This window comes from Capra hircus, chromosome 19 (genome assembly GCF_001704415.2).
Source record: "Capra hircus breed San Clemente chromosome 19, ASM170441v1, whole genome shotgun sequence".
Classification (NCBI taxonomy): domain Eukaryota; kingdom Metazoa; phylum Chordata; class Mammalia; order Artiodactyla; family Bovidae; genus Capra; species Capra hircus.
This window is the reverse complement of record NC_030826.1, coordinates 19,229,796-19,247,018: the sequence shown is the minus strand read 5'-3', so window position 1 is coordinate 19,247,018 and position 17,223 is coordinate 19,229,796. Positions and strand designations below refer to the sequence as shown.

General features: G+C 50.1%; 1 protein-coding gene across 1 annotated transcript in view; it reads left to right on the top strand.

The window, feature by feature from the left end:
- Positions 1,169-17,223, top strand: part of NOS2 (nitric oxide synthase 2) — a 42,489-nt gene continuing 26,434 nt past the window's right edge. Inside the window, exons 1-5 of the mRNA XM_013971952.2 lie at positions 1,169-1,365; positions 2,891-3,060; positions 12,293-12,377; positions 13,165-13,287; positions 14,772-14,920. Of these exons, the coding sequence (XP_013827406.2) occupies positions 2,951-3,060; positions 12,293-12,377; positions 13,165-13,287; positions 14,772-14,920 (467 nt within the window). The 5' untranslated portion in view covers positions 1,169-1,365; positions 2,891-2,950. The remainder of the gene's footprint in view (positions 1,366-2,890; positions 3,061-12,292; positions 12,378-13,164; positions 13,288-14,771; positions 14,921-17,223) is intronic.

The window sequence follows — 17,223 nt, the reverse complement described above, 5'->3', positions numbered from 1 at the left end:
GCAAGAATGGTCTTGATACATGGAAACTCATTGAAGTCGACTCCTATTTTTCATTCATTCATTCATTCAACCACTCACTCTGCGAAGATCTTTTGAGCTCCTACTCATATCTTTATTCAGTAGTCGCTCAGTCATGTCTGACTCTCCAATCCCGTGGACTGTAGCTTGCCTGGCTCCTCTGCCATGGCATTCCCCAGGCAAGAATACAGGAGTGTGTAGCCCTTCCCCTCTCCAGTTTTTTTTCCCTATCTTAGGCATATCCAATTGATTAGAGTCCTGCAGTAATTTGGAAAATGCAGGAAGGAAATGAATGGATTGTGACAGCAATGCATTAGGATGGTGAAAACAAGGGTGGGTTTTTTTTCCCTCCATTTTTTATTTTTTCCTAACATAGTTATTACTTTTCTTTTACAATGGAACAATTCATACCATATAAGGACACTGCGTTTGAGGCACTATAATACAATGGAATTTTAAGAAAGTATCATGAAGTTAAGATATACTCTCTGTTATAAGAAAGGTTTTTTTTTTCCCCTGTAGAAAAGCACTCTACCTGCCACTCTGCCCTCCCTTACTCAGAGCTGAAGTGAGAGATATTAGCAATACCAGCATCTGACAGGTCTCTCTGTGCCAAGGGCTTTCCTTCCCTTCCAGAAACCTCAAGCTGAATGATCTGTTGGGAACACTGGCAGGACCCAGCATCACTGGCCTTCTGTAACCTGAGCATTTCCCAGCGTGTTCCATATTGTCAGAATTCCCTGGCTTCCTGGACTTCTGCCATGAACTGGAAAACCAAGAGGCTGGACAGAAATGAACTGGAGTGCTCCCTGCTGAGGTGTAAAAAAAAAAAAAAAAAAATCCCCCAGAGGACGAAAGTGAGGCAACACGGTTTAGCTAAATAAAACTTGGCTCCATAATGACCTCTTTATTGAACCCAGCACCCTGCTGATGAACCACCGTCTTGGACCTGGGACCAGGAAGAGTTGGGTTTACTGAGGATGTTCCACACAGAGTGACGTAACAGCAACATCAAGTCACTCAAGGGCCAGTCATAAATTAGCTAACTGTATACCCAGCCAGTGACACTCCCTAGGGAAAGAAAAAAAACACTTAGGCAACAACGGCTCCCTGCATGCCACAGGTTGGGTATAAATTCCTCTTCGCTGCCGATGTAATCACAACTTTGCAGTGAGTTGGAGACTGAGGCTCTCTAGCCCTAGAGAACTCAGTGTCACTGGTCTGAAACCTCTCAGCCACCCTTGGTGAGGGAACTGGGCAGCTATAGACGGTTCCAAAGCTCTCAGTGTGAAGATCTCCTGAGTTCTCTTGTCCAGACCCTGCATAGGCAGCGTGGCCAGCCACAAGGTGAGTTGTCTCCATTTCTGGGGAAGCTTCTGTTTTGAGAGGATTCTGTTTCTTCCTATTTGGGAAGGCTCAGAAAACTGTGGGGCTTTTCTGCCTATAGAGATAAACTGGTGGAAAAAAAAAACTAAGAAATGCCAATATGAGGTTAGGCATCTTGTTCATATTTTGTTTTCTGCCAAATTGGCTGTAGTTGCTACATTTCAAGGGAAACTTTTTGGAGAATGGGGAGTAATCTACTGAGAATTCTTTTTTACCTTGGTGATACTGTCCAGTCCTTGTAACATGCAGCTTTAGGGGAAAGGTAAGCTAAATATTATTAAGCCTATTTTATGGAAGAAAAAAAATGAGTCTTTTAAATAACTTGAGCCAGGTCACATAAGGCTAGGATTTGAACCCAGATTTGGGAGGACTTAAGAGTCGTCTTTTTTTTTTTTTTAACTTATTTATTCGGCTGCAGTGGGTCTTAGTTGCAGGATACAGGGTCTATGGACTCTCTAGTTGTGGTACACGGGCTTAATGGCTCCATGGCATGTGGATCTTAGTTCCCTGACCAGGGATCGAACTCACATCCCCTGCATTGTAAGGTGCATTATTAACCTCTGGACCACCAAGGAAGTCCCAGGCTCTAAGATTCTAAGTCCCAGTTACCAAGGGCTGCATCTCACCACACTGGCTCCCAATGCTTTTTCCATGGAGATATGCAGGGGTGGGTGTGGGGGATAGAGAGGTGGAGGGGGTGGGGCAAGCCCAGACCAGAACTGGGCCTCCACTTAGGTCTTCTTCTTTGATCCTTTTTTAAAAGAAGATGATCTCAAATGTTGAGAATTGAGTGCATTTTTTCCCCACAAATAATTATCCCCCGCCCCCATAATAATAAAGGAGCAGGGATGTTCCTGGTAGTCCAGTGACTGGGACTCCGTGCTCCCAGCTCAGGGGATCCAAGTTCGATCCCTGGTTAGGGAACTAGATACCATATGCCAGAACTAAGAGTTCACAAGCCACAAAATAAAATATTCCATGTTCCAAAACTAAGACCCGGTGCAGCCAAATAAATAAATAAAATTTAAAAAAGGAGCAGATGGCAGCATTGATAATAACTGCAAAATCAGGAAAGATTTAGCACAGCTACGACTTGAAAGCTTTCCCCAGTGATGTACTCTGCCTGCAGGGCCAGGCAGATGGTATTCCAGTGGCCAGCAGGTTCCTTGCCACCTTGCTTCAGCTCAACCACAGAGCTCACCAGGTCCCATTCAAGAGGCCCACAGGGTTTGTGCTTGGTCATTATTGTTACGTGTTCTCCCTTTAGATAGTTACGTTGCTTCGTAGAATTAAATCCATAGGATCCCCACGTACAACTCCAGAAGAGGAACAGAGGTCGCAAAACCCTGATGAAGTGGCAGTTCATGACTCATGTATGTTGCCCTCCGCACTGATGCTTCAGTGTGGTGAACTAATCACACCGAGAAGGCCCAGGCCTGTCACCTCTTCCCCAACCTCCCGTCACGCTCTCCCTCTCCGTCCTCAGCCTGCAGAGAACCTCCAAGCTTAAATCCAGACAAACGACGTGCTTTGCAAGACCGCAGAGATGGCCTGTCCCTGGCAGTTTCTGTTCAAAATCAAATCCCAAAAGGTGGACTTGACTACGGAACTGGACATCAACAACAACGTCAGAAAAGGCCACCAGCCCCCGTCCAGGTAAGCTCTCCCCTGCTGCCTGCTGCCTCCTGCTGGTCTCCTCTGGGTTTCCATTCCCCACTCTGCCCACTCGGAATTTCTCTCTGCTCCTGGCTTCTCACTGGAGGTCTCGCCAGATGTTCTCGCCAGAGGCTTCTTTGATGTCCCTGTTGGGGTTTGATGTAGCCACTGTTGCACCCGACGCTATGTGAAGAAGGAAGGGCCATGGCACAGTCCTGGAGGGAGCGTCTGATATGCAATACCTGACTTGAGAATAGGGGCGGGGGCAGTAGAGGCCAGTGGTTAGAACCAGGCAGCATCGTGGCCGACATCCCTTCTGAATTGCCAGTGCACATGCCTCACTGGTGATTAGATATCTTGACTATCAACCTGGGGCAGGTTACCAGGATGTTCCCAGGTGGCTCTCGTGGTAAAGAACCAGCCTGCCAATGCTAGAGACATAAGAGATGCGGGTTCGGTCCCTGGGTCAAGACAATCCCCTGGAGGAGGGCACAGCAACCCACTCCAGTATTCTTGCCTGGAGAATCCCATGGACACAGGGGCCTGGCGGGCTACAGTCCACGGGGTCACACACAGCTGAGCATGGACATTTTAGATGAACTGTATCTAAGCCCTGTGCTGGGCCACACTCACTGGCTCTGAGATATCTCTCACCAGCTGTGTGACTTGGGGCAGGTGAACCTCTCTGAGCCTCAGATGTTCTCATCTGCTGACCAGGGAACCAATGCAACCCATTCTGTAGCATTTTGAGGATGAAACGGGAGTGGGAAAGTGAAAGTGTATATAGCTCAGTCGTGTCTGACTCTTTGCAACCCCATGGACTGTACAGCCCATCAGGGAAGCCCCGTGAGAGTGGGCGTCCAGATCTATCAGCAGTGTGCCCATAAAGAGCAGGCGCTCAAGAAAAGCAAGCGTTTATTATAACTTACTAAGCACTCTGGGCCAGGGGCATCTAGGACCCATAACAGGGGCTGCCACCCAACTGCCCTCCTCGGGGGCTCTGTGAAGTACAACTTATTGTCTCATTTTACAGTTAAGGCAACAGAAACTTTCCATATGCGTGGTGTGACTTCCTTCAAAGTCCCTTGCACCTTGTACAAGAAGCAAGCCAGAGATAGAACTAGAGAGAATTAGTGTGCCAGCCTGCTGATCAGTGGACAGGCTTCCAAAGCTAGGAGAACTCATGGCCTTGCACTCCAGGTTGAGGCTTACTCCCTCGGAAAGACAAGTCCACCTGTGATAACACCACAGCCCGAGTTAAACCAAAGCCCCTGGCTTCACAGGGCTCCCAGGGAGCCTTCCCCCTGGACTACAGTGGGCAGGGCGCCCCCTGCAGGCAGGCAGCAGGGCAACCCAGAAAAGCAGCACCAGTTAGAGCGTGCGTGTTGTTGCTCAGTCGTGTCCGACTCTTTGCAACTCCATGGACTGGAGCCTGCCAGACTCCTCTGTCCATGGAATTCTCCAGGCAAGAATACTGGAGTGGGTTGCCATTTCCTTCTCCAGATAAACAGGTGGCTTTACTACTTAATGGCAACCTTAAGCCTGTGGCCTTTGGCAAGTGCCCTGGCCTTAAGCCTCAACTGCCTCATCTGTAAGAAGGGGTAGGAATGCCTGTGTCCTGGGGTTGTGGTAGGAGACTACGTGAGTGTTGACATGTAAACAATTGAGCCGCATGCCTGGCAGAGTCCGTGCTTCATAAACACCATCTCTCTCAGCTGACAGCATTATAATTGCTGCAGTCAGTAGGACAAAGTTGAGCAACATCAAAGTCCCCTCTAGCCACTGCACAGTAGTGGGAGGCTCGGTGTGGACGTGGAAGGGTGGGTAGACTGGGAAGAGGTGAAAAGACACAGTAAAGACATTCCAGGGAGGGGGCAGGGTGGCCAAAGCCTCAGAGACACAAGCCAGCATGACTGTGATGGGGCCCGGGGCGGGCATGGGGTTGGGCTTGGATAGGCAAGGCCAGGCCGGAGCTAGGAAGCTTGAATGTAGAGCAGGGGGGATTGGATTTTTCTCTGCTTGGAAACGGGAGCCGTTGTGGATTCTTGAGCAAGGTCATCCAGGTAGAGAGTGTGGGTTTAACTGGAGGAGAGAATGCTGGAGGCCAGGCGGTCTGGGCTGTGGCGGCCAACGTGGCCAGGAGACCCAGGATGAGAACGCAGGGTTCGGTTGCCTCTAGATGTCTTCCTGGCCCTCCAGACTCAGATGCTGCAGTCTGACAGCAGTTCCACCCTCCTTCTGGGGTCTCTGAACTCCAGGGGTCTGCCTTTCTTCACGTCATGATCGCAGCCCTGGCCTCCTGACCTCCCCTAACTGCAGCCCCCACATTGGCTCTGACCTCTCTCACTCCAGCTTGCCTTCTAGCAAGCCATGCTCTGGCTCTAGAGTCTTCAGTGGCTCCCCATTGCCGATCGCCCATGGAGGCTTGACTGCTGTCTTGTCACCCTTCTCAGACCAAGGGTCCATCCCACCTGCTCAGTCAGGCCTTCCTCACTTTCCTGTACATGGCACATTCCTCCCTTGATTCATCCAGACCCAATCCATCCCCTAATCTTTGAGATCATCTTGAATCCCCCTCCTCCCCAAATCCTTACAGTGTGGCCTATAGGCTGTGGCCTTGAATTTCAGACCCTCTAATAGCACTGACTTGTGTTTTGGGACCATTCAGGAGACCTGAGCTGTGGGTTGACCTGAAGCAAACCAGCTGACTTATCACATCTTTTTAAGCTGGGCTAGGCTGGAAAGAAGTACTCAAATCAGATATTAGAGATGATTGGGAGAAAACACCACACATTAATTCATTTAACTCTCCCAACAATTGATAAGGAAGGAATTTTTGTTGTCCTCACATTGCAGCAATGGGAACACTGAAGGCTAGAAAGTTTAAGTACTTGTTGAGATCTCATAGTTAGCAAACAACAGAAGCAGGAGTTGAACCCAGGCAGGTTGGCTGGTGACCACTACACTGGCTGCCCTGCTTTGGGTTCTGGGCATGTTCCATCCATTAATGATAATTTGCTGAGGGCTACTCCTCTCACACCTTGCTGGGGAGACACAGGGCTGTCGGTGAAGCTCTTTTGTTTATCAATTAAGTAAATAATATATTGCATAGCATGTCCGTGTCCGACTCTTTGTGACCCCATGGACTGTAGCCCACCAGATTCCTCTGTCCATGGAATTTTCCTGGCAAGAATACTGGAGAGGGTTGTCATTTTCTTCTCCAGGGGATCTTCCTGACCCAGGGATCCAACCCACGTCTGTCGCGTCTCCTGCATTGGCAGGAGGATTCTTTACCACTAGTGCCACCCGGGAAGCCCATTAATTGCATACACAGCAGCTAAACAGAATAGATACTGTTTAGAAAGTCCTTATTACTGTGTTGTCCTTTCTGATGGCTCAGACAGTAAATAATCTGCCCACAATGAGGAGCCCTGGGTTCAATCCCTGGGTCAGGAAGACCCCCTGGAGAAGGGAATGGCAACCCACTCCAGTATTCTTGCCTGGAGAATCCCACGGACAGAGGAACTTGGTGGGCTACAGTCCATGAGGTCACAAAGAGTTGGACACGACTGAGTGATTAACACTATTACTGGGACAGTAATGAGGTAGGAATTATTATTAGCCTTATATTACAAGGTTGAGTGGACTTACTTGAAATCAACATCTGGAAAGGGGAAGAGCTGAGGCTTGAACCAACTTAGACACTATACAGTCCCTCCCCGATGGCCTGGTGGGTGCTGGGCTGAGAAAGGCACAAAAGAGACCCAGTTCCCACTGCTGGCGAGAGGGCGGGGGAAAGGATACCCTTCTCACTGGCTTGGGGAAGAATACACACAAATTGGAACGTTAAAGAACGTTATAAATTAGGGTGGGGTGGACAGAGAGGTAGACAGGGGGATGAATGGAGAACTGGGGGATGCTGGGATCCATTCCGGGAATATTGTAGGAGGCCTGGCCTGGCTGGAGCGTGTTGGGGGTTGGGGGATGGGAATGGGGAGAGGGCTTTAGAGAGGAGGCAGGCCCAGCTGGACTTCACCCACCGGTGGGGTGGGGGTGGGGAGAATGTTCCTGGAAGAGGAAGCTGCTGTACAAAGGGGATTTTATCCTGAAAGCAGTGGGAGCCAATTAATATGTTTTGATTTGGAAAAGTAATTTTAAAATCCATTCAGGTGTAATAAGACCCAGGACTTTGTATGTGAGTAATGGTTCTATATTTTATGAAAACAAATGATTAGGAAGTGAACATGGGGCGTTCGTGGGCCTGTGTTTTAGAGACAAAGGCAAATATTGAGAACATCTAGGTAAAGTTAAATGGGATTTGGGACAAAATCAAGGTGGGTTGCAGTTGGCTCAGAATAAATATGTATCCTCTTTCCACGTTAATTTGGGTTTCGGATTAAACACGCTGGAGGATGCGTAGGAAGGCTCCCGTATTCTGAGGTCGAGGGCTGCTGTCCTGCCTCTGTCTGGACCCTAGGAATTATCCGGCTCCGGTATAAGGAGCAACACTCAGAGGGAGCAAGGTCCGTGGCCCCGTTGCGCCTTCCAGGTAATAAGGACCAGGAGCTTCCAAGGGACCTGAGGAAGCCCTTGGCCAGCCACACTGACTCCCACTAAAGCTCACCTCCTAGGTCTGCACTTCTTTAGGGCTTCTTTCCTGGAATCGAAATGAACATGCAGGAAAGAAATAGTACTTCCTGGGCCAGCCCTGGAAGGTGGGAGAACTTCAGCTGTGGCCCTGGGGCTCCTGTGAGGCCTTGAGCAAGAGCCTTCACTTTTCTGGGCCCTGAGCTTCCTATCAAGTGAGGATAATGATATAGAATTGCCTTCTTGAGTGGAGTTAGTAAAGGGAAGATGAAATAACGGACAGGAAAGTTTGCTTTGTAAACTGTGACGCACCGTACAATGGGAGTTATTATTATGGTAATTAATGTTCCTTCATGGGGAATAACAAACCCAAGGCCGGAGTCTCAGCCCAGGGACAGTCCAGTGGCATCCATAGGGCATACCTTCCCGCGGACGCCCACTGGAGCGGAGGCGCAGGGCGAGGGGCGCCCAGCCCGGACCAGGCAGCCGCCGCCGAGGAGACACTGGCCCGGATCCAGGCTCGGGATGAAACCGAGTCGCTCGCTCCGCCCCGGGGCGGGGGCTGCGGGATCCGGCGGCGATAAAGGGGCCAGCGCGGCGAGGCGCGGGGCGCCCTCCGAGCTGCGCCCACCGCAGGGCCATGCGCGAGGGGCTGGGCGCCGCGTGCGAGGCCGCCCGGCCCCGGCTCTGCCGGCTCCTCCGCAGGATCCTTCGGCCGCAGCCCGCCTGCCGCCTCCGCCGAGCCAGGTACTGCGCGGGCCCGGGTCCACCCTGGGAGGGAGGCTAACCCCGGTGCGCACCGAGCCTCTGCTTTCCGGGGAAAATAGGAGGGTTGGGATATTCGCTCTGTCGGATTCCGATGGGGATTTACTTAAAAGTTTTTCCTGGTGTAGAACGCATAAGGGGTTGCAACTCAGTAGCCATAAAGACCCAGAGAAACCCCACATGCACCCCTGAGAGGTGTCTGTGCGGGCTGTGTGGGTGTTTCAGCACTTGGCAGCTTTCTAGATTTTTCAACACTGGGGCTGCAACACCCGTCAGGATAGATAGGGTTAGAGAGCAAGGAGGTTCTTGTTTTACAAGTAAGATCCATTTTCCAGAATGCCTCCTGCCCCTCCCCACCCCTGCCCCACCACCCGTATATAGAGATGGACACCTGTGGCGAAGTTGGGACCGCAAGGGAATCAGCTCCGGAAGGAGCCACCGACTGCAGCTCTGACCTCAGCGTCCTGTCACTGGAGCACCTGTGGACAGTGCTGAGTCTGAACAAGAGCCGCACTTCAGCTTTCCTTTTGATGCCAGATCCTTAGGGTCCTCTGTTCCCATGAAGGATCAAGCAGGACCCAGCACAGCTGTGGGTTTAGCCAAATTGCATTGTCTGGATGGGCACCACAATAATTTGGCAATAGGTATCCAGAACCAAAGAGTCAGACACCGCCTAGCGACTGAGAACACCTGCATTCCAGAACCTTGATATGTTCACCCTCTGGGTGAACCCTTATCTTCCAGCAAGTAACCCACAGAAATCCACTTACTAGGGGAGAAAGGAGACTGTGCATAGCTCAGTATATTCATGTTTCAAGTTAAAAAGAAATTTCCCAATTACGGAGGGAATTGAAGTCACTGAAGAAAGTTGGAAAAAACAGACGCGGATAAAGAAAAATTCAAATCATCTGTGATCTTATCAGTGCTAATCACTGTTAATATTTGCTAGCATTTCCCCCCACCCCAGGTTTTTTTCTATGCCTTTGTACACACATGCACACTCACACGCACACAGAGCCAGCATCAGCTCACGTATAGCGTTTGAGGCATTATTTATAATGGTGAAGAAACTGGATGCTTCCTAAAATCCAGCCATAGACACTAGGGTCAGACTCAATATAGTCCATTGGTAGAGTGGATTTTTAGGTAACTTTTTAATGTGTGTGTGTGTGTGTGTGTGTGTGTGTTGCTCAGTCAAGTCTGACTCAGAGGAGTCTGACCTGCCAGGCTCCTCTGTCCGTGGATTCTCTAGGCAAGAATACTAGAGTCGATAGCTGTGCCCTTCTCCAGAGGATCTTCCCGACCCAGAAATTGAACCTGGGTGTCCTGCATTGCTGGTGGATTCTTTACCATCTGAGTCACCAGGGAAGTCCCAACATTTTAAATCGGGGGGCAATAGTTTTGCTAAGCGAACAAGGACGTTGTTTCTCAATCTAAAACTTACTGTAGACCAGTAAGCGTCTCAGGTTCTCCAGTTCTGTCAGTTCAGTTCAGCAACCCAGTTGTGTCTGACTCTTCACCACCCCATGGACTGCAGCACACCAGGCTTCCCTGTCCATCACCAACTCCCAGAGCTTGCTCAGACTCATGTTCATTGAGTCAGGGATGCCATCCAACCAGGCAGAAGTAAAGGAGAGGAAACAAGAATAAAATGGTGGAACGGGGTGGGGGGTAATGGTAAAAGCTTGAGAAAAGCAGTAAGGCTTTGCCTCCCTGAGGACCCCAGCCTCAAAACATCTTCCCGTGTAAGCAGCCCCATGATGACAACTCAGTCATGGCTTACCTGTTCTGAGTGTCCAGATTTCCCTGTATTGGCTTCTTTTCTGGTGGGGCACACCAGACCAGACCAGTGGGGTGACGATAGCCAGTCACAGGGAGGGCGTGGTATAGGCCTACTGAATCACCTGAATCAGAATGAAGATGCTTTCTGATACATACTCATTTTCTCTGAAAGGGACACTGTCTCTTTATAGTTATAAATCATACAATGCAACCATATAATATATGTAGTTAATTACATAATGCTAATGTAAACGGTTGTCCCTGGTGGCTCAGAGGGTGAAGAATCTGCCTGCAATGTGGGAGACCTGGATTTGATCCCTGGGTCAGGAAGATCTGGAGGAGGGCATGGCAGCCCACTCTAGTATTCTTGCCTGGAGAATCCCCATGGACAGAAGAGCCTGGTGGGCTACCGTCCATGGGATTGCAAAGAGTCCAACACAACTGAGTGACTGAGCACAGCACAGCACGATGTAAACGGTCATTTAGTTCAGTTCAGTTCAGTCGCTCAGTTGTGTCCGACTCTTTGCGACCCCATGAATCGCAGCACGCCAGGCCTCCCTGTCCATCACCAACTCCCGGAGTTCACTCAGACTCACGTCCCTCGAGTCAGTGATGCCATCCAGCCATCTCATCCTCGGTCGTCCCCTTCTCCTCCTGCCCCCAATCCCTCCCAGCATCAGAGTCTTTTCCAATGAGTCAACTCTTCGCATGAGGTGGCCAAAGTACTGGAGTTTCAGCTTCAGCATCATTCCTTCCAAAGAACAACCAGGGCTGATCTCCTTCAGAATGGACTGCTTGGATCTCCTTGCAGTCCAAGGGACTCTCAAGAGTCTTCTCCAACACCACAGTTCAAAATGGTCATTACTTTTTCTAATAACAAAACAGCACACACTCATTTGTCGTTTTCCGATATCACAAATGTGTGTAAGGTGGAAAATGAGCGACCTCTGTAGTACTCTCTAATCACCTTTCCCCTGGGATGTGTGCGCACCCTAGAAAATACTGTAGAGAATGTGGGGCACAATAAGCTTTCCTCCTGAGATGCCACAGGGGGAGGCATGTGTGGGGTGTGACTATTAGCGGGGTGCTCACACCTTCTGTTCTCTGTAGGATATGTAGGGAGAGCAATCCTAAAATCCCAAACCGGAACCCATGGTTTCTGAGTGATTTCAGACTATTAGGGCTTTTTCTTTTTCAAACGATAGGCTAAATTCTTCTTTTTAAAAATATTTATTTGGCTTCGCTGGGTCATAGTGGCAACATGTGGGATCTAGTTCCCTGACCAGGGGATTGAACCCTGGGCCCCCTGCATTGGAAGCTCAGAGTCCCAGCCACTGGACCACTACGGAAGTCCCAAGTTAAATTCTTTTAAATCTGTTGTTTTCAAGCAAATATAACCAATATATTTTTAAAATATCCTTATCTTCTAGAAATACTGAGATATTTATGGATGGCATGATGTCTCAGACTTGCTTTAAAATGAGAACGAAGGCGGGGAGAGTAATGTTGAAACAGAATTGGCCGTGGGTTGATAATTGTTTAATTGGGCTGAATCTGGGTGACAGGCTTACAGGGGTTTATTACACTCTTCTCTCTAATTGTGTCTGTTTAACATTTTCCATAATCAAATTTTAGAATAAATAAATAAACCAGGATGAACCAAGTGCTTTAGAGAAAAAAAGCTTAAGTCCCAAAGAGGGAGCAGGTGGGGTGGTGGGCAATACTGCTGGCCTGGGAGGGCAGGGTTGAAGGAGCTGTTCTCTGCCAGCTCCTCTCTGTACCTGGTTTGTGCTTGCCTTCTGAGGGAGTCATCTTCACAGAGATCCTGTGGGTCACCCTTTGGCCTGTTAACTTTGGCTCAGCTCCCCTCTTGACTCTTTGGCTTTGTTGGGGGGCAGGTGAGGGGAGAAGAAGAGGAAGGAGGATGGTGATGGTGCAGAGGCTGCCCCCTCCACCACGTTGGCTGGAAACCATGACGTTCACTCCCACCTGCTAGACCTCACTCCCCGCTTTGTCAAATGTGGGCCGGCCGAGGCGACCCCGAGTTCCCTCTCTGCCCTCGGACACTCCATCTCATGAGAGCTGTTTCCTTTTGCAGTCCAGTGACACAGGATGACCCCAAACGTCACAGCCCGGGCAAGCACGGGAATGAGTCTCCCCAGCCCCTCACGGGGACGGTAAAGGTCAGTGAGTCACTTGGGTGCGGGAAGCCCCTTCCTCCCTTGCCCAGACAGGTGCGGGCTGGACAGCCTGGTGGACGCTGGGGTCTGGGCAGTGAGTAGAGATCCAGGGACACAGGTGGGGGCGAGGAAGAGCTTTGGGAGAGAGGCAGTGGACCATGGTGATCAGGAGTGGTGGACCCCCAGGGGGGTGGGCATCTGGGTGACTTGTCTGTGTGGGCAGGCAGCCCTGGGAGGGAGCAGACCACTTGTGGAGTCAGAGTGAGACCCTCAGAGGTGATCCCAGGCTTGGCAGCTGAGCCTCCAGGCCCAGCCCCAGTCCCTGGTCCACCGGTTCCGTCCTCCCCGCGTGCTTTGGCCCTTAGTGTTGCACAGAGGTGGGCAGAGGACTGGTTTGCATATTCTTCAGTGCCTCCTGAAGGCTGCGACCCCTTCTTCCTTGTCCCATTTTCTATTCTCAGGATTAGCGGCTGTGATGGTAATCTGTGCCATGTATACCCCTTAATCCCTCCTGTTGTAACTCCCCTGAGAGAGCATTTGGCAGGCTCTTGGATGAGGACAGGAGCCTGGCCAGTGGCCCAGGCACCTGGAGCTCCCAGCAGACTCTGGCCCAGGTGGCCTGGCTACCGGAAAGGGAGGAGGGCCGTGGGCTGACACCTCGACCCATGTGCCCGCCCACAACTCCCCGCCCACCCGAGGCCCAAGCAGGGCCTCGGGGCTGGGAGAGACCCCTGCAGTCCTGGGGTTGGAGACACTTGGAAATCCCTGGTTTTTTTTGCCTCCCTCTTAGACATCTCCAGATCCCCTGGGCAAGCTGGACGCACCCCCGTCAGCCTGTCCACGGCATGTGAGGATCAAAAACTGGGGCAGTGGAGTGACTTTCCAAGACACGCTTCACCAGAAGGCCAAAGGGGTGAGCAGTCTGAGGAGCTACTTTTCTTTCTTCTTTTTGGCTTCCTAGTTGCGGTGTGTGAGACCTTTGTTATGTCATGCAGTCTCCAGTGTGGGCTCGGTAGTTGCGGCATGCAGGCTTAGTTGCCCTGTGACATGTGGGATCTTAGTTCCCTGAACAGGGATTGAAGCTGCGTCCCCTGCATTGCAAGGCAGATTCTTAACCACTAGACCACCAAGGAAGTCCCTCGAGAACAACGTTTGTCCCAAACTGGCAAAGCCATCAAGGCTGTTAATGAATCAAACAGATGGCCCCATCAGCAAACCAGACAGCCATCTGCTTGGTCAAAGGGTACTGGGAACAGAGACTCTTGTTTCTCATGAATCACAGTAGGACTAAATGATGCTCTCTGTTAGCTCCACCCCATCCCACTCTCCCACCCTCCCTCCCCCTACCCCAGGGACGATGGATAATCCAGAAGGTGAGATAAAGAATTACAGGAACACATGAATTCTTTCTCAGAGAGACAGATTTCATCATTATATCAGGGAGAATTTTCTAAGAATTGCCCAAAGCTGAACTGAACTACATTATAAGGTAGTGAGCTCACTGTCATGAAAAGGATTCAAGTGCTATTTGGTAGGGAGATTGGAGAGGGGTTCCAAGCATCCAGCGAGTAGTTGGACTAAGTGCCCTTTAAGGCTTCTTGACTTCTGGGTTTCTTATTCTAAGTTTATATGCATTCTGTGATTGTAAAGTAGGAAAGAACTGAAAATTTCAAGGCCGTGAAAGCAGAATCACTTCCCATGCCTTCCAGAAATGACCTCTGTTCACCTACGAGTGTGCTTCCTTTCAGGATTTTTTCTGTGCCATCCCCTACTTCGGGATTTGCCCCTTCTCAATTCATTTTGGCTGAACAGCAGTAGTTTGTCCCCAGGAGTCGTATCAGCTTCTTTAAATGAGAAGATAGTTGAGATGTTCCCAGCATTCGAACTGTTGACTTTGCTCTGGGTCTGGGGCTGGCTGGGGACTTCCCTGGTGGCTCAGTTGTAAAAAATCCGCCTCCCAGTGCAAAAGACTCAGGAGCCTTGGGTTCGATCCCTGGCTCAGAAGACCCTCCTGGAGAAGGAGATGGCAACCCACTCCAGTATTCTTGCCTGGAAAATCCCATGGACAGAGGACCCTGGAGGGTTCCAGTCTTTGGGGTTGCAAAAGAGTCAGACCCAACTGAGAGACTAAAGAACAACAACTAGGGCTGGCTGGGAGGCGGCCCCAGCCCACAGCCCGTGGTGTTCAGCCAGTCAGAGGAGAGGAGATATGGATGGGGGAAAAGCCTGGTCGACCCCAAGGAGGAGGTGCCACAGAGGTAGAGAGGGGTGGTGGGGAGCTGGAACAGCCAGAGTGGAAGGAGGTGGCCAGGAGAGTTGGCCCTGGAAGAGGACGGCCATCAATGCCTGTGCTGAGGAACCAAGTGATCAGCCTCACCACCTCTTCTTTCCTTCCAGGATCTCTCTTGCAAGTCCAAGTCTTGCCTGGCATCCATCATGAACCCCAAAAGTTTGACCATAGGACCCCGGGACAAGCCAACCCCCCCAGACGAGCTTCTACCTCAAGCTATCGAATTTGTCAACCAGTATTACGGCTCCTTCAAAGAGTAAGGCTCGCTTCCTTCAGCATCGCTCCCTCTCCCTCCCCTGAACTCTCTAGTTTTCTGCCATCTCCCTCTGACCCCAAACCTCTTTCCTTCCCAGATTCGCAGTGAACCCAAGGCTAAGACACAGCATTTCAGGGAAAAGACCTTGGATAGGTTCTCAAAACAGTAGGAGAAAGGAGCATGGTGGTACTGGTTGAAAATGTGGGTCGGGTGTCTAAACGTTTGAGTTTGGATTCTGCTCAACCAGTAGCTGGTTCTGTATTTTTGGGAAATCTGCTTCCCAAGTAGATCCTCTCTGCATCTCCACTTCCTCAGAAGTCCAAACCAGGGTCATGATAAAACTGTTCCTAAGATTGTTTCAAGGATTAAATACGTTTGAAACAGCATCCTGGTGCAAAGCAATGAGTTGATATGCAAAACCTTTTATTATGAAATGTTTGAGATGGAAAGGACCTCGGAGACCACCGAGCCAAGCCCTCCACCTCCAGGTGTGAGCCAGGAAGCCCAGTAGCAGCTAGAGTTCAGTCCCAGCTGGAATTCAGGCTGCTTGACTTGAAGAGAGCTCTTTGCACTGTTCTCTGTTGGGATCTGTATCTCTGAGTTGCATAAAATATATGGCTCTTAATTTAAGTCCATTTATATCATTAAAATAAAAACACGCAAAGGGATTGTAAGACAGAAAGGCCGAGGGAATGGATTTGCTGTTTTATTGGCTGGGAGGGGAGTGTGGCTTTTACGATGCAGCCCCACAAGGCACTTTACTGTAGGAAGCGAGCCACAGAAGTACCCTGGGACCCACTGTGGCAGAAAGATTGGCTCCTGGTGATGCCACACCCCCTGGCTCTGACCTGGAGTGTGTGAGCTGGAAGGGACCTTGAGTCTATGAAAGAGGTCCTTATCTTCTGGGACCAGTGATCCTCCAGCCTGGTTGCACAGTAGTTGCTGTTAAGGACCTTGTAAAATACTGATGCCAGGGTCCTCTGGGCAAGGGCATCAGCTTCTCAGGAAGTGGGGAGGGGGCGGACATCCTTGTTCTTTAAAAGCTCCGGAGGCAATTCTAAGTAGACTGAGAACTCCATCAGGGGTTTGCTACTGCCTGTGTCGTGTAAATAGAACCTCTGCGGAAATGCTCTGTCACTGGGAAGTCCAAGGTCCTTAGGTTTTCTGCTCGATTGTTGACTAAGAACACTTTCAGGGTCCAGGAATTTTTTCTTTAAGATTTATTTTATTTTTGGCTATGCTAGGTCTTCGTTGCTGTGCACGGGCTTTTTCTAGTTGAGGTGAATGGGGGCTACTCCTCACTGGGGTGCGTGGGCCTCTCACTTTTGATGTGCACAGGCTCTAGGTGCTCACACTTCAGTAGTTGTGGCGTGTGGGCTCAGTAGTTGTGGCACATGAGCTTAGTTGCCCTGCAGCATGTGGGATCTTTCCAGACCAGGGCTCGAACCTGTGTCCCCCACATTGGCAGGTGGATTCTTAACCACTAGACCACCAGGGAAGCCCCCAGGAATTTTCTCAGTGGGCTTCACTGGGCCACTGTTTTGATGTGCTACGTATATTCTGGACTCTGCCTTGCACGTAAGGCTCACCACAGCTCTATGGGACTGGTACTGTGATTATCCTACTTGCTTTACAGACAAGGAAGCCAGAGCCCATGGAGGAGATGTAACTTGTTCAAAGTCACTCGTTCAGAAGTCCCAGAGCTGGAATTTGAACTCAGGCATTTTAAGCCAGAGCCCTTGCTTTAAAACTCAATGATCTAGCATCCAGCCCTTTGATTTTGAAGGCTCAGACTTTGTGCTGGACCTAAGGGGTTCCTGCTGGTGTTTGGAAGGCAGTTGGGGGGTGATTAGCTGGGGAAGCTACAGGGCTGCTGCTGATAGCTATTCAAATCCATTTGCTTTTCACAGAGGGAAGAAGTTTTCACAGTCACAAGTCCGTGCCTTGGTTTCCCCCAAGAGGTCTTGGGGATGTGAGTGACAGATGGCAGCCCATTCCCACACCTGGACCAATTCAGTCTTTTGTAGGTGGAGGATTGTATAGTCAGAAATGATAACTTTCTGAATGTTCTGTCCAAAGCCAGTTTACTGATGCCAAAAGCCACTCCCTTTTTTTTCAGAACTAATAGGCGTCATAGCATTTTAGTGCCTTAGAAATGTGACTATTTGAAAACAAAGGTATAATGTAAAACTCTAAAGGAGTTGAGTGAAAACTTAATCTTTTCTTAAAAAGTCACAGATTAACACTACCAAGTATGTTGGCAGCATCAGCGTGCTGGTAGTCACTACTGTTCCATGCGTGGA